Raw genomic sequence first — 16,894 nt, 5'->3', positions numbered from 1 at the left:
ACCCCTTTTAAGCCCTGACCTCTTTCACAGGGGAACTGGTCCCTGAAGAGGTTCAAGATGGACCGTCAGGGCGTTACCCAGGTGCTGTCCCGCCTCTCCTTCATATCCGCCCTGGGCATGATGACCCGCATCTCCTCCCAGTTCGAGAAGACCCGCAAGGTCAGCGGGCCGCGCTCCCTGCAGCCGTCCCAGTGGGGGATGCTGTGCCCATCAGACACGCCCGAGGGAGAGGTGAGTGCATCACCAGAGGTCTCTCTCCACGCACCTCTGCAACACTTTCAGCACATGGGGGGGTCCAACTTTACCACTTTGTTGGTGTATCAGTCACACAATAAACTGGAGCCGAAAGAGCACTCCAACACTCCAATAATTGTTCGGTTTGGGATTTAAAACTGGGCAAGCCCTACATTACACTACTATTAACACTGTTCTAGGTGAGATTTAACCCCTACATTATACTACTATTAACACTGTTCTATCTGAGATTCAACCCCTACATTATACTACTATTAACACTGTTCTATCTGAGATTCAACCCCTACATTATACTACTATTAAAACTGTTCTAGGTGAGATCTAACCCCTACATTATACTACTATTAACACTGTTCTAGCTGAGATTTAACCCCTACATTATACTACTATTTACACTGTTCTAGGTGAGATCTAACCGAGAGTTACGTATGTAACTACGGTTCTATGAATTCTGGATGACCGCCAGAGGCAGTGCTTAGCACTCGATGTTATCCATCGCTCATGCGTAGGTCGAGTATTTAATATCTAATATCTATATTTAATATATAATAAAGTCACACGTGACCGTCGATGACGTCGGGCCGCCCGTCTATATAAGCCCACGTCACTCTCCAAGATGTCCCTTCAGAATCTTCTCGCAAGATTCCGAGTGACAGAGAAATCTGGCGGTCATCCAGAATTCATAGAACCGTAGTTGCATACGTAACTCTTGTTCTATTTCATTCTTACTGACCGCCAGAGGCAGTGCTTAACACTGGATGACTTTTACCAGTGTAGTCACGAGGAATCCTGTACCCACCTATTAGGAAGGGCCTGAGGGTTCCTGAAAAACTACTGCAGCCACTGCGTGGTGAGCAGCTACATTGACGCTGTAAAATCGGGCAAAGGTGCACGCTGACGCCCAGGAGGCCGCTGAACAAATCTCAATTAGAGGCACTCGTCGTAATGCTGCCCAGGAGGTGGAGACACTCCTGGCGGAATGGCCTCTGATGTTAAGAGGCAAAGGCAGTCAAGGAAAACAGGTCCAGACCCAAGTACCAGAGGTAGGTCCTATGAGGGAACCTTGACAGCCCGTGGGGGGTTCCTCCGCTGGGCTCCTTTTAAGAAATCGGGTCACCAATGAATGAGACCCAACCACCCCCCCATGGCTATCAACCTTAATGTGCCTGGATGAAATGGCAGCCACATAGACCCTTAAAGTGGAAGCAGATAGCTTCCTCTCCAGTAAGGACTGCAAAAAACGCAGTATAATTGGCACTGAGGAACACTCCAGTACCTCTCTCTGAGCCTCAAACCACTTTGCAAATATCTTCCACCTGTTAGCATAGCAAGTGCCCTGGTGGAGGGAGCTCTTGAGTCTATGATGGTTTGAACTATCTCCTGGTCACATTCCATTATAAGTGGATCAGGCCCCTCAAGGGCCAAACCCATAGCTGCAGGTCTGGGGTGCCAGATTAGGCCCCCCAGCTGTGAGAGCAGGTCCCGCCTCTTCGGCAGGCACCATGGACCTCCATCCAGCAGCCTTTACATTACTGGAAGCCAAGGTCTCCCTGGCCAGTTAGGGGCAACCAGCAGGAGTCTGTGGTTCCCCTTCGGAGCTCTGTCTAGAGTTAACCTTATCAGTGGAAATGGAGGGAAGGCATAAAGGACCTGACGTGGCAATGGCTGTGCAAGGGCATCCTGTCCCATCGGACTCGTCTCTGACAGAGAGAACCAGAGGGGGACAATGTGTTGTGGACTCTGAAGCAAACAGGTCCTCCTCTGCTGTGCCATATTTGCTCCATATTGCCTCTACTACCTCTGGGTGGATTTGGCGCTCCCCCGACGGAGGTCTCTGGCATGAAAAAGTCTGCACCCGTGTTCTGTGGCCCTGGAACGTGCATAGCCCTGAGGCTGGAAAAGTAAGGGAGATCCCATACAAGAAGTTGCTGTTCAACCCGTAATGACTGAGCCAACCTTGTGCCCCCTTGGTGGTTCACATTGTAGACAGCTGACTTGTTGTCGCATCGTACCAGAACATGTCTGCCCCTCAAATATGGCAGGAATTCGCGGAGTGCTAAATAAATAGCACGGAGCTCGAGCACATTTATGTGCTGTGTCCTGGGCTGCGCACTCCAGAGCCATCTCATCGCCCTGTGCTGCCACACTGCCCCCCAGCCAGAGAGCGAAGCATCGGTCACCACCACCTCGCGGCGTGAGGGGATCGAACCCAGTGTGACACCTTTGGCAAGATATGCCCTGCGTCTCCTGGGTTGTAATGCCAGGAGGTATTGACTGGACACCCTGACATTCCTGGATCCGTGCAACCTCGGATCTAAGTGGAGGCCATTGGTCCAAACTTGGAACGGCCGCAAGTGGAGGAGGCCCAGTGGCACTTTTGACGTTACTGACGTCAGCATTCCCAACAGCCTGAGAAAAAGGCTGTACCTTACCATCCTGTCCTCCCGAAAATGCAGGAGGATCTGGAGTATGGCGTCTACCCGCCGCGGAGACGGGAAGGCAAGCATTTAGACGGAGTCCAGGGTTATGCCAAGGAACAGTACCTATTGGCTGGGTATTGGACTACTTTTGCCATAGTTGACTGGAAGACCCAACCTTTCCACATGGCCTAGGAGGGCTGTGGTGTCCTGCTCTCAATTGTCCAGATAAGAGAGGATTTGCATTCCGGTGGCTTGCATTGGTGCGAGCGCTGCCCGCATGCACCTTGTGAAGATCCGTGGGGCTAGCGATAACCCAAATGGGAGGACCCTTTACTGGTAGGCCCGCCCTTCGAATGCGATGCGCAGGTATGGCCTGTGATGTGGTGCTATAGGGACGTGAAAATATGCATTCTTTAAATCTATTGATGTGAACCAGCTTTTCCGTGCAACGGCCTGGAGCACTTCCGCTGTCTTTAGCATGTGAAAGGGCAATACTTTAAGAAAACTGTTCAGCCCTCGTAAGTCCAGTATAGGGTGAAACCCACCCTCTTTTTTTGGAACTAAAAAATACACTGAGTAAAACCCAACTTGCTGTGTCTGAGGATCTACGATCTCGATGGCCTTCTTCTCCAGGAGGGTGGATACCTCCTGGCTGAGGGCCTGTCGCCTTGTGGGATCGCTGAATGTAGTCATTCTGATTCCCTTGAAAACTGGGGGCCGGCGTCTGAATTGGAGATCGTACCCCCGGGAAAGCGTGGTCACCACCCAAGGGTCTGTAGTGCAACTTCCCCAGCAGATGAGGTGCTGCTGGGCCAAGTGCCCTGAGCCCGGCCCTGAGCCGTCAGTACCTGCCCCCACGTCCTCTTGTGGGCCTGGGGCACAGACCCCTCTGTGCCTGGCCTTATGGGAGCCCGACGGGGTTGATGGGGTCGCTCAGGAGCTGGTGAGGTCCTGGGATAACCACTAGGACGCGCTGGCGAAAGAGGACGATTGGTGCCATAACCTTGTGGAGGCTGCTTTCGCGGTAGGGATGTAGCTCCCCGAAGGCTAGCAAACTGCTGGTTAGCCTGGAAACCACGATTCAAGGCCTGTTGTGCTGCTTGGCCAAACAGCTCTCTTGGAACTACGGGGAGAGTGCAGAGGGTTATGTGGCATGGCACTGATAATGGGGACTGGGCCAGCCATACCTGGCGGCCCGCGTAAGTGACGACATCAGCCTACCAAGCACTCTGGTCATGAAGGCAAACGCTTGCAAAGAAGTGTCACTTGGACTGAATCATCCACTGAAGTATCTGCACTGGATGATTGCAAGGACCGAGACAGGGCCAGTATCAAATGGGACAAGGAGTTCCCGATACGTGCCGCTGTGTCATAGCACTTTGTTAATAGGTCATTAGTGATGCGACAATGTGGCATGGGACAGCAAGCATTCGGCCTCAACACCTCCTCTGGTGCCACAATGAGGGAGGCAATGGTCGGCTCTACGGCTGGCATTTGGTCAAGTCCATGCTTGCTGGCATTCTGCATTGAAGCCAAGGACCTGCTGTCACTGGTGTGATGATGACATAGAGATCTCAGGTCTGGCCAGTATCTGTGGAGCTCCTCAATATATGGCTGGGAGGGAGGAAAAAGTATCTTGTGGCGGGACACGCCTAAAGAATGCACAAAGAATGTTTGCTGCTGGAGCCTTTTCGTTTAGAAGGTGACAGCGTTTATGGGGCTGAAAAACTCAAAACTGAAACCGCCCTCGAGTGGGAAAACTTGAATACGCTCCGTTTACGTCACATACATGCGCCAGTACAGGGAAATAAACAAACGTGTTGGATTATTTCCATGCGTCGGACCTTCAAGCTGCTCTGGCAGCTCTAATAAACTTACAGGAGTCTTTGCACGAAATGTATAGGATATGTACAGATAGTTTTACTGAACAGAGAAGGATCTGTAATTACACGCAGCGGTAGCCTTGTTTTGGTTTTCGCGGCGCAGATGAGAGAAGAAGGAAGATTCTACGCATGCCCTCAGACATGGCGGTGTTGTGTGATAGTGTATCACAACACCACCTTGCCGCCTCGCATGTATACCCAATCGAGTTCCACACACTTTTGCGTCACTGTTTGCATGCAGATTTCCTCCCAAAAATGCTTGTCTAAACGCGGAATAAAGTAAAGACGCGACGACACTTTTGTGAGTTGGGAAGGTAGAGAGCAGATAAAAACTGACGTGCCGCCCCCCCTTTCTACTCCCTCCCTTAATTTCTCCACAATTGAGGAGAGTTGTGGTGAAGCTATGTTAGTGCTGTGTGCGTGCATGTGATTGACATGAAAGATGGATGCCCTGAACCAATGGGAGGAGAGGTCCCCTGATAGGTCAGACGCTCCTCTGTGCTCTTCAGAGACGCGTGTTTCAGTCTTAACTTCCAGATGTTGTTTCCTCTTTGGACACACAAAATATAGAATGCCTTTGAACCAGTCTTATTTGTAGAATTGATAGCATTTTGTTGATATTGTATCCCTTTTGTCTCTAACTAAGCTTTGATACATTGAGTATTTTTTAAATGATGTACTGTCCTTGTAACCTGGTTGGTTTGTGTGTTCCCCAGGCCTGTGGTCTGGTGAAGAACCTGGCACTGATGACCCACATCACCACTGACATGGAGGACGGACCCATCATCAAGCTGGCCATGAACCTGGGCGTAGAGGACGTCAACCTGCTGTGTGGAGAGGAGCTCTCCTACCCCTCCGTCTTCCTCGTCTTCCTCAACGGTAGGGAGGAGAGATGATGGCCAAACCTAACCCACCAGACCTGGAGAAGAGCTTCCATCTCCAGGGACCGGGAAGGAAGGTCTTCTGCTGTCCTGGGTCCCAAATGGACATTTTTGTCGGGATATTTGGGTTTCCCCTTAATGAACATTTATTATTTAGTTTATGGTTGTTGAAACCTTCCCCCCATTTCATTATGATTCAACGGTGTCCTAAGTGCATAGAAGGCCCGTAAACAAAGAGGAAGGCTTTTCTTCTTTGGTTCTTTCTATTAAAGGACGACTTGAAAAGGAGCTACTAATCCATCCTGTTTGAAACCTAATGGCTAATACCATGAAGGGAGGCAAGGCTGGCCAATAAGTCATTAATCGTGTGCCACCGGTTGATATTATTGTTGTGACACAACTTGGCCCATTAATTACAGCGTGTTGTCATTAGGTCCTTTTTTGCTTGTTTACGATAACTGTCAAATTATAATAGCTGTCGTTTAATTAGCTGCCTGCTGCTGCTGCTCAAGACCACGGGGGTCTTTGTGTTCAGGCATATATGCGCTATAGGACCACACACTCTATAACTGTGTGTGTGTGTGTGTGTGTGTGTGTGTGTGTGTGTGTGTGTGTGTGTGTGTGTGTGTGTGTGTGTGTGTGTGTGTGTGTGTGTGTGTGTGTGTGTGTGTGTGTGTGTGTGTGTGTGTGTGTCCCAGGTAACATCCTGGGGGTGATCAGAGACCACCAGAAGCTGGTCAGCACCTTCAGGCTGATGCGTCGAGCTGGCTTCATCACAGAGTTCGTCTCCATCTCAACCAACCTGACGGACCGCTGTGTGTACATCTCCTCGGACGGGGGGCGCCTGTGTCGGTAGGAGAACTACAGATGTCCTGTAATGTGGGGTGTATTGTAGGTGTGCATCACGCTTCATCATGTCTGCATGTAATTGTTTAAATGTGTTTGTAATGTTTAAATTTGGTTTTGCATTTACATTAACATTGCCACTACTGATATTGTTTGAATCTTGAATATTGAGAATATATATTTTAATTTCTCTACGGCCTCTGTGCTTTCTATTCTGACTCCACAAGTTGCATGCAGCATGAATAATCATATCGTATGTGTGTATATAAAGATATTCAAGACATAGAAACATAGAAATAAATGTGTACACTGTTTTGTGCTCACAGGATTATGAAATAAATATACCTTAATGAAATCAATTGTTCCCTTTTACAATATTATTGACATGTTTATCATTCACAGTTTTGTGAAATTGTAAATGAGACCAACCTGACCTCAAGCCTTGATAGATGATCCGTTGACCTCTGACCAATGTCGTTAGGCCCTATATCATCGTGAAGAAAGGTCAGCCGATGGTGAAGAACCGACACATCGATGAGCTTTCTCAGGGCTACAGGTACAACACCTCACAACACGTTACTGTGACAACATAACCTTGTCCTTGTCTCCCTGTCCTGTGTTGTCATTGAGGCGGTGTATTGTTGATTGATGTATCCCATCTCTCCTGTCCTGTGTTATCATGGAGACGATGTATTGTTGATTGACTTATCACTCCTGTCTTGTCAGAACCTTTGAGGATTTCCTTCACGAGAGTTTGGTGGAGTATCTGGACGTGAACGAGGAGAACGACTGTCAGATAGCTCTCTATGAGCACATGATCACCAAGTGAGTATCCTGACCACCAAAGTCGTAATGAATGAATCATTGATGGGTTTATTAGGCTGAAGTGATGCTTCCCTAGGACCGGTTTCTTTCTCGATCTTTCTTCTGAAGGGTAGGATGACAGCAGGCCAGTGGTATTTGATGTGTAGATGCTGAAACATGCTACAGATTTCCGTGGTGGACGACTGGGAGGATGTGTGAGGTCTCTGCTCTCACCGTGCTGTGCGTGTCTTCTCTTGTCGTTATGTTTATGCAGAGAGACAACACACCTGGAGATCGAGCCCTTCACGCTGCTTGGAGTATGTGCTGGTCTCATCCCCTACCCCCACCATAACCAGTCCCCTAGGAACACATACCAGTGTGCTATGGGCAAGCAGGCCATGGGTAAGTCTCAGTCCATCATAAGCCACTGTGGATAGATCGATTTCAAAAATAGAATCCTTTCTCACAAGACAAAAAGTTGGCTACTATATATATTAGTGCTGTCAGTTTAACGCGTTACTAACGGCGTTAACGCAAACCAATTTTAACGGTGTTAATTATTTTATCGCGCGATTAACGCTCTTTTGGCTTGGCAAACATTGCACGCCTCACAAACTTGTTGGGACAAGCAAGTATACGGAGCGGGTGAAAAAAACACACACACACACACACTTAAAAATGTGTGTTTGTGTGTCGCTCTGTTAAAGCCTGCACGAGAGTTCAATGTTGTCATTAGCTGTCGCGTCTTTCTGACCAATCGCAATTCAAGGCCCACCTGGGCTGTACCACTTCAGGAGGGGCCGCTCAGTTACTCCCCTCTAGACAAAATCGACTTGGTTGCGAAGTTGACAGTTAGTGAGTGTAGCGTCTGTTGAGTGAGTGAGAGGATGCGGGCGCACAGCTCAGGCTGACGGACGGCGCTGCAAGGAACTATTATAAACACAATATGGTTATCCCGCAGTAATCAGCCTGGCAGCCCCGAAACGTTAACGGCCCAACGGGAATACTCCCGACTCTCCCGATTACCACTCCGCCACCGTGTGTGTGTGTGTGGGTGGGCGTTATTCTATTGCCTGGTAATGTGTATAAGGCCTACGTACGGTAGGAACATTTATACTGGTGTAAATAATAAATGTTATAGTATTTCCCATCTTTGCTGAGCAAGATATTTGTTCGATAGTTCAGTTATTGAAACAAATGAAAGCCTGGGCTATTGAAGTTTTACGGTAGGCCTACCACGTGTCATGCACCTACACGATGTCAAGTGGACCGGGTTGTGGTTTTTAAAGTGAGGGAGAAAGGACTGCGCGCTTGGTTGCCATTGGCCTGCTTGCACTGTTAATGGTGTATGGTGGCATAACTATGTGAGACTGAAGTTGTTTCAGGGTGTTTTGGTGAACTACAAAATAGCAGGGAGGGATAATTATGTGAATTGATACAAATCCACTAATGGCAGCATTTTACTTTGAAAGCTGGTGGGCAGCATGTCTTGGAATACAAGGACAGAAGGAAAGGATGCAAAGCCAATTAGTCAAATCAGGCCTACTCTTGACTTGTAAAACTAAATAATAAAATCTGGGCCTATCATTGGGCCCATTGGGCCTAACACAAATATTATTTCACAACTATTTACATGGGTTGTAAGCCTAACATTGTTTGAGGCAAATGTGGCTGTTAATAGGTATTTCAGAATGTTGGTCATGGTGTTAAGAGCCAATTAAGATTGAGGGACTTCATTTATAGATCAAGTCAATCCTCCTCGCAGGCAGCCCGGCCGCAGGCAACCGAGACGTTGTTGCGTTCGTCAATACAGGCAATATAAGCGAGTCGCACTGTACCGCAATAACCAGTAGCGCACCGCTCGGTGGAAACGAGGGATACGACTGAGCGGGTTCGTTGGTTGTCGTAGCCTAGACTTGAGGGGATAACCCCTCCCTCCGGGCTGCTCCACAGCCAGGGCTCCTGCTTATTGGTTCACAGCGCAGCCAGGGTTCAAGCCTATTCGTGAACAGACGTAGGTGGGATCCAGATTCCTGAGCTAGTCACACCCACTCAGAGGAGGTCTTTCCTCCTGTATCCCTTTGAGCCCCATGTTATTCACCGGCCGCCAACACTTTCGGGGAAATGAATGGGAGTCAATGGAGGCTGAGGGAGGAACGTCCTCCCTGAAGGAATTGTCAATAGGCGATAGGGGGTGCTAATGTCCCTCTACCCAGGGAAACGAACATTACATAAACAAAGGCATTAAAGTAGTCATATTTAAGGGCATTAATTCATAACAGTGGTCTGGACAATCTACATTTTTTATTCTCAACAATGTTAAGGAGGATCTTCCTCACTGGAGAATCTTCCACAGAGGTGTGTGTGTGTGTGTGTGTGTGTGTGTGTGTGTGTGTGTGTGTGTGTGTGTGTGTGTGTGTGTGTGTGTGTGTGTGTGTTACAAACAATGGAATACACTGACGAATGCCAATTATACAAAGTCTTGACCCCTCGCCCCCCTACACACACACACACACACACACACACACACACACACACACACACACACACGCGCACGCACACACCTCTCCCCCCATGTCTATGTTTATACACAGACCAATACACACCAGTGTGTGTGTGTGGGCCCTTTGCCTGCCAGTCACCCAGAGTCTCATTAGTGATTCATTGGTGAGCCGTCCTCTGCATGCGGGGTCAGTATGCTCAGCTGCAAAAGACCCCAGAGTACGCACCCTCGGCGCCGTGGCAACCAGAACCCCCTTAAATGGCCCGGCTAACATTTGTAATAGTAACCCCCCCCCCCCCTGCCCCGCTTTACAAACACGCAGACTGGAACTATATTTGGCCCAATATCCTCTGGCTCTGAGGTCTTGTGTGGACAGCCCTATACATGTGCAAATGGAGCCGAGTGGTCGGAGCCCATTACCACAAACTCTGTGCTTGTAGCCCGATTGTCGACTAATGGCGGCGGACAAAAGCTCCTCCTTCCAGAGGGGGGCGGCCGTGTTAATCTCTGACAGACGTTGATAACTCCCCCTGATCTCTCAGTAGCCCGACCCTGACCCGGACTGACCCCAGCTCATACCTGGGGTCCATATGGGAAGCCTTCATTAGCTGACCTTTGACCCTCGGGAGGGGAGAGGAAATGAGCATCCATCAGGGAATGTCTGACTCTATATGTGGAATGAAAGTCATTTTGATTCCCCTTTTCACTTTAAAGGCTTTAAACACAACGGTGTCACTGGCTGGACTCTCCGCTTCGGGACACGTTTATAAAATGTGCACCTCATTATATGCCTGTAATATCGTTGGCTGTTAAGAATATTTTCTGTTAGTTAATTCTCCCTAAATGCACAACCTGTGGTTCATGTCACCGTCTCCCTCCAGGCACCATCGGCTACAACCAGCGGAACCGCATCGACACGCTGATGTATCTGCTGGCCTACCCCCAGAAGCCCATGGTGAAGACCAAGACCATCGAGCTCATCAACTTCGAGAAGCTCCCTGCCGGCCAGAACGCCACTGTGGCGGTGATGAGCTACAGCGGCTATGACATTGAGGACGCCCTGATCCTCAACAAGGCCTCGCTGGACAGAGGTAGAGCAGGCCCTGAGGAGAGAGTTACCATGGGAAAGCTATTCCTGCTTTATGACCCTTTATCATGTGTGTGTGTGTGTGTCTGATGCAAATAATGAACTTTTCTAGCATCGAGAAGAAAGGGCTAAAGGATTCAAGGTTTTATTAACGATTATTATATAAGAATAGAATAGAATAACCTTTCATACTCAATTTTTTTGTAGCAATGGCTATTTGTGCAGCCACTCACACAAATGGAATCATGTTTGTTGGCCAAGGTGATTAAGAAGAGACCCTCAAACCTAACAACTGATGCTAATCAAAGACCGGGATTTATTGGGAAACATGTCAATGGCTAATGACATGGCGTGGAAAATGCATCCTGAGGATTAATCAAAGCTGTAGTTCCTTTGTTGTTGAGCAGACTGAAGCCTATGAACACGGTCCTGTCCCTCTTAGGGTTCGGAAGGTGCCTTGTGTATAAGAACGCTAAGTGCACCTTGAGGCGCTATACCAACCAGACGTTCGACAAGGTGATGGGCCCCATGCTGGACGCAGCCACGCGCAAGCCCATCTGGAGGCACAACATCTTGGACGCCGACGGCATCTGCTCCCCTGGTGAGGAACACCTCACTTCTCCCAGCATGCTCTCTGGGTTCAGCCATGTTGCAGATGTTAAGGCTGGCTTGTTGTTGGTTATTTCTAATGGAACCAAACAACTTTTAGGTTCACAGTGATCAAGTTAATCAAGTCGATTCAACTTTATTGTAATTGCAAAGTCAGCAAGTATAGGCTTAGGGTTAGGCTTAACAATCTGTATTGATAATGATTGAGCAGATTTATAACGACATACAAATGATGATCTATCTTTTCATCTATCTATAAAAAATTCCTTTCCTCACCCCTACAGGTTCAAATCCAGCATAAGGCCGTTCTGGTGCGTGTTTCTTCAGGCGTGTTATGGCTTTAAACAGTATGTCATTCCTCCACTGTCTGTTCTCTGTGCCCGGTGGTGCAGGGGAGAAAGTGGAGAACAAGCAGGTGTTGGTGAACAAGGCCATGCCGACCGTGACCCAGACGCCACTGGAGGGCAGCACCCAGCCAGGCCAGCCCCAGTACAGGGACGTGCCCATCGGGTGAGCCCACCGCCAGAACCCCGCCCACATCCACCTCACCTCCCAGAGCCCCGCCCACATCCACCCCACCTCCCAGAGCCCCGCCCACATCCACCCCACCTCCCAGAGCCCCGCCCACATCCACCTCACCTCCCAGAGCCCCGCCCACATCCACCTCACCACCCAGAGCCCCGTCCACCCCACCACCCAGAGCCCCGTCCACCCCACCTCCCAGAGCCCCGCCCACCCCACCTCCCAGAGCCCCGCCCACATCCACCTCACCACTCAGAGCCCCGCCCACATCCACCTCACCACCCAGAGCCCCGCCCACATCCACCTCACCACCCAGAGCCCCGCCCACATCCACCTTACCACTCAGAGCACCGCCCACATCCACCTCACCACTCAGAGCCCCGCCCACCCCCCTTACCCCCACCTCACCTCACCCCCACATCCACCTCACCTCACCCCCACATCCACCTCACCCTCACCCCCACATCCATCTCACCTCACCCCCACATCCACCTCACCCCACTTCCCCCTCACCGCCCAATCAGACCCCCCAGTATGTCCTGGGAGGAGGGGGTTGTGTGGCAGTGCCCTCCCTCTCCCTCTGGAGGTGCAGTAGTTAGTATTAGAGACTGTTGAGTTGAAGAGTATAACGCGAGGGTTCTCCCGCTCCTTCTCCAGCTACAAGGGCTCCACCGACTCCTACATCGAGAAGGTGATGATCTCATCCAACGCCGAAGACGCCTTCCTCATCAAGATCCTCCTCAGGCAGACCAGGAGACCCGAGATCGGAGACAAGTTCAGCAGTCGGCACGGACAGAAAGGTCAGAACCCAAACATATCCTCTGTGTTCAGTCCCACAACTCAGTGGGCGGTCTGCAGCCCAACCGGGCTGGGGGAGAGGGTCTGCAGCCCCACCGGGCTGGGGGAGAGGGTCTGCAGCCCCACCGGGCTGGGGGAGAGGGTCTGCAGGTCAGTATCTGCAGCAGGTCCTCGTCTCTGCACATTTGTTGAGTCAATTCCCAGTGCCAGTCTTTTTCTCTCTCTCTCTCCCTCTCCCTCTCTCTCTGTGTGTGTGTCGGTGTCTCCCTTTTTTTCTCGAGGGGTTCCTTTGCCATTAATTGGCTCTTTGTCCCGCCCCAGACTATGTAAATGTATTACAGCCCAGCAGTATTCTGCCGCTCCTGGGAAAAGTGTTTACAACCTCCATTGTTTGGCTGCACCCCCCCTATAGTGGACCAGTATGATGTTTTAATCAGAAAGCTATCTGGCGCCACGCATAATTCACCCAGTTCATTAAGAGCGCCTGGGGACCGGTCAGCGTAGGACGCCCTGCGCCAGGGGGGTCACCGGGGGGTCACCCGGCCCGGGGCCCGTCCGTCCACCACTGGTGCGGGGGGGGGCCAGCGGCTGTTATCAAGCAGATCACCAATCAATGCATGACGTATAAATATGTTTCATTATATTAAATCGATAATATAAAGCGTAGCTAAATACGTTTAGTTGTTTTTGCATGTTGGCAGCACTAACGTGTTCTCGCCTTCAGCTCCCCAGTTAATTATTTACCGGACACACACACACACACACACACACACACACACACACACACAGCTCCACACACAGCTGGGGTGGCGGTGAGGGGGGGGGCGCTCATTGTGCGAGCCGCCAGCGTGGGGCTGTAAGGGGCGGGGTGGAGGGCCGGGCACCCTGGCTGTTGTCCTGCCTTTCTCTGCTGATTTCACGCCTCTTTTATCATTCACTTTCACACAAAACAAACAACACCAAGCATGTCTACGCTGGAACCTAGTCTCTGTCTCTGTCTCTCTCTGTCTCTCTCTGTCTCTCTGCACCTCACTCCCCTCTGCATCTCAAACCCTCTGCGTCCTGTGAGCGGCCAACCCTCTGACTGGTCTGCTCACTGCTAGTGCATTTTCCCCAGTTAGACGGGTTCAATTTCTCCTCTTGAGCTGACCCTCTCCCTCCCCCCTCCCCCCCTCCTCGTGCCACTTCCTGGGACTCACACTGAAAGTCACGGCTGTGTAATCCTGGTCTCACTGTCAAGCTAAGCACCTTTCTTTCTTTCTCTTTCTCTGCCTCTGTTCTCTCGCTCTCTGTTTCCTCTCTCTCTCTCTCTCTCTCTCTCTGTTCTCTCTCTCTCTGTCTCTCTGTCTCTCTCTCTTGTTCTCTCTCTCTTGTTCTCTCTCTCTCTTGTTCTTTCTCTTTCTTTCTTTCGTTCCTTTTTCATTTGCAAATGGGCCTACGATGTGTTTACCCTGCCCCGGGGAAGAGTGCCTCGGCCTTTTAGCAAACATTTGCGCTCACACTTAAGACTCCTAGCGGCTGGGCCCCCGGCCTCCCACACCTCGTGTGAATCACAAGAGGCCCCTGTGTCCCCACTCTCCTGACTGCCCCGGTTTACTGCTGCTGGTCCATCTCCATGTCGGCGGTACGAGGAGACGGTCCCGCCATGAGGAGGGCATTTAGCACATTTAGTACTAAATGCATCCATTCCAATTTGCCACATCTATAACTAGTCAACTGTGTGTGTGTGTGTGTGTGTGTGTGTGTGTGTGTGTGTGTGTGTGTGTGTGTGTGTGTGTGTGTGTGTGTGTGTGTGTGTGTGTGTGTGTGTGTGTGTGTGTGTGTGTGTGTGTGTGCCAGGTGTGTGTGGCCTCATCGTTCAGCAGGAGGACATGCCGTTCTGTGACACGGGGATCTGTCCGGACATCATCATGAACCCCCACGGCTACCCGTCCAGAATGACGGTAGGTACGCTCCCAGAGCTGGTGTCTCCTCCCTGGTGTTTCCCCCCTGGTGTCTCCTCCTCCCTGGTGTCTCCTCCTCCCTGGTGTCTCCTCCCCCCTGGTGTCTCCTCCCTGGTCTCTCCTCCTCCCTGGTGTCTCCTCCTCCCTGGTGTCTCCTCCTCCCTGGTGTCTCCTCCTACCTGGTGTCTCCTCCCCCCTGGTGTCTCCTCCCTGGTGTCTCCTCCCTGGTGTCTCCTCCCCCCTGGTGTCTCCTCCCTGGTGTCTCCTCCTCCCTGGTGTCTCCTCCCCCCTGGTGTCTCCTCCCCCCTGGTGTCTCCTCCCCCCTGGTGTCTCCTCCCCCCTGGTGTCTCCTCCCCCCTGGTGTCTCCTCCCCCCTGGTGTCTCCTCCCTGGTGTCTCCTCCCTGGTGTCTCCCCCCTGGTGTCTCCTCCCCCCTGGTGTCTCCTCCCTGGTGTCTCCTCCCCCCTGGTGTCTCCCCCTGGTGTCTCCTCCCTGGTGTCTCCTCCTCCCTGGTGTCTTCTCCTCCCTGGTGTCTCCTCCCTGGTGTCTCCTCCCTGGTGTCTCCTCCCCGGTGTCTCCTCCCCCCTGGTGTCTCCTCCCCCCTGGTGTCTCCTCCCCCCTGGTGTCTCCTCCCTGGTGTCTCCCCCCCCCCGGTGTCTCCTCCCTGGTGTCTCCTCCCCCCTGGTGTCTCCCCCCTGGTGTTTCCTCCCCCCTGGTGTCTCCTCCTCCCTGGTGTCTCCTCCTCCCTGGTGTCTCCTCCTCCCTGGTGTCTCCTCCTCCCTGGTGTCTCCTCCTCCCTGGTGTCTCCTCCCCCCTGGTGTCTCCTCCCCCCTGGTGTCTCCTCCCCCCTGGTGTCTCCTCCCTGGTGTCTCCTCCCCCCTGGTGTCTCCTCCCCCCTGGTGTCTCCTCCCTGGTGTCTCCCCCCTGGTGTCTCCTCCCTGGTGTCTCCCCCCTGGTGTCTCCTCCCTGGTGTCTCCTCCCTGGTGTCTCCTCCCCCCTGGTGTCTCCTCCCCCCTGGTGTCTCCTCCCCCCTGGTGTCTCCTCCCCCCTGGTGTCTCCTCCCCCCTGGTGTCTCCTCCCCCCTGGTGTCTCCTCCTCCCTGGTGTCTCCTCCTCCCTGGTGTCTCCTCCCTGGTGTCTCCCCCCTGGTGTCTCCTCCTCCCTGGTGTCTCCTCCTCCCTGGTGTCTCCTCCCCCCTGGTGTCTCCTCCCTGGTGTCTCCTCCTCCCTGGTGTTTCCTCCCCCGTGGTTTCTCCTCCCTGGTGTCCTCCCCCCTGGTATCTCCTCCCTGGTGTCTCCTCCCTGGTGTCTCCCCCATAGTGTCTCCCCCCTGGTGTCTCCTCCCTGGTGTCTCCTCCCTGGTGTCTCCCCCCCGGTGTCTCCCCCTGGTGGATGGTGATGCTTAGTGCAGGCCCTGAAGGAGTTAGCTTCCTGTAGCGCTGTGTGGATATCTATGTTTTGACAAGCTTATAGGTGACCTTCAAATGGTAAAGCTGTGTATTTGTGATCCCTCCCCAATGGGATGATCAAAAGCAAACTTGTTTCCATCTTTCCATCTTCCGTCAAGTATAGTTCGCCATTTCAAAATCAGTGAATGCTCTCCGAAGTTCCTGGGTCCAGAAAAGATTCAGAAATATAACGTCAGCATTCCATGGCTTCATCTTGAACGTTGGCGATAGGCACAACATACTGTAAAGCGCCTCATGCTAAATCCACTCTCTACTGCTCCTGGAGTCCTCCTGAGATGAAGCCCGAGGGACTGTTGAAGTTCTCGAGCTCAACTGGACCTTGACAAGAGGAGGACTGTACTCACCGGGATGTACTTCTGCAACCAAGCCTCCATTAGCTTCATCCATGGAGCACACAACCACCAACACTACTTCCTGAAACACAGGGTTGTTGCCGAGGCAACCGCTACAAGCTCTAGCAGACTGATACAGACTAAAGCTATATCACAATTGTTCATTAGATTCGAGCAAAGGTAAACAGCCCTTCCTGGTAGGACCCCCGACGCCCCCCTCCTAAACTGTAAACTGGAGTGGTCTATAGTGGTAAAGCTGTTTGTCTCTGTCTTTACTCTGGACGGTTGTCGTGGACAACACCAAGATATGTTTGGTCTGGGAGGGACGGCTCTCTGCTCCTCGGAGTGAAATGAGAGTAGGTGTTTCCTTTTATGTGTTGGGGTTGGAGGTCACCTGGCTGTGACCTTTAGCGGTATTGTTTAGATTTGTCCTCTCCAGTCCGGCAGAGTCGGGGGATTAGTCAGTGTTTCAATTGTTCCAGTGCTTGCAACATATCTGTTTATAGATATGTATAATATAATGTGTCTGTTGGAGCTTTGCTCAG

At 51.5% G+C, this 16,894-nt stretch overlaps 1 protein-coding gene across 3 annotated transcripts in view; it reads left to right on the top strand.

The window, feature by feature from the left end:
- The window catches only part of polr3b (polymerase (RNA) III (DNA directed) polypeptide B), a 30,137-nt gene that overhangs the window by 8,018 nt on the left and 5,225 nt on the right, over window positions 1–16,894 (top strand). For all 3 annotated transcript variants that reach the window (XM_056598488.1, XM_056598490.1, XM_056598491.1), the window contains 11 exons: window positions 31–231; window positions 5,275–5,437; window positions 6,138–6,291; window positions 6,767–6,841; window positions 7,012–7,110; window positions 7,364–7,491; window positions 10,474–10,683; window positions 11,122–11,280; window positions 11,681–11,798; window positions 12,468–12,610; window positions 14,448–14,551. In XM_056598488.1, the coding sequence (XP_056454463.1) occupies window positions 31–231; window positions 5,275–5,437; window positions 6,138–6,291; window positions 6,767–6,841; window positions 7,012–7,110; window positions 7,364–7,491; window positions 10,474–10,683; window positions 11,122–11,280; window positions 11,681–11,798; window positions 12,468–12,610; window positions 14,448–14,551 (1,554 nt within the window). The remainder of the gene's footprint in view (window positions 1–30; window positions 232–5,274; window positions 5,438–6,137; window positions 6,292–6,766; window positions 6,842–7,011; window positions 7,111–7,363; window positions 7,492–10,473; window positions 10,684–11,121; window positions 11,281–11,680; window positions 11,799–12,467; window positions 12,611–14,447; window positions 14,552–16,894) is intronic.

Source organism: Gadus chalcogrammus, chromosome 9 (genome assembly GCF_026213295.1).
Source record: "Gadus chalcogrammus isolate NIFS_2021 chromosome 9, NIFS_Gcha_1.0, whole genome shotgun sequence".
Taxonomy (NCBI): Eukaryota; Metazoa; Chordata; class Actinopteri; order Gadiformes; family Gadidae; genus Gadus; species Gadus chalcogrammus.
This window is presented reverse-complemented; position numbering and strand designations above follow the sequence as displayed.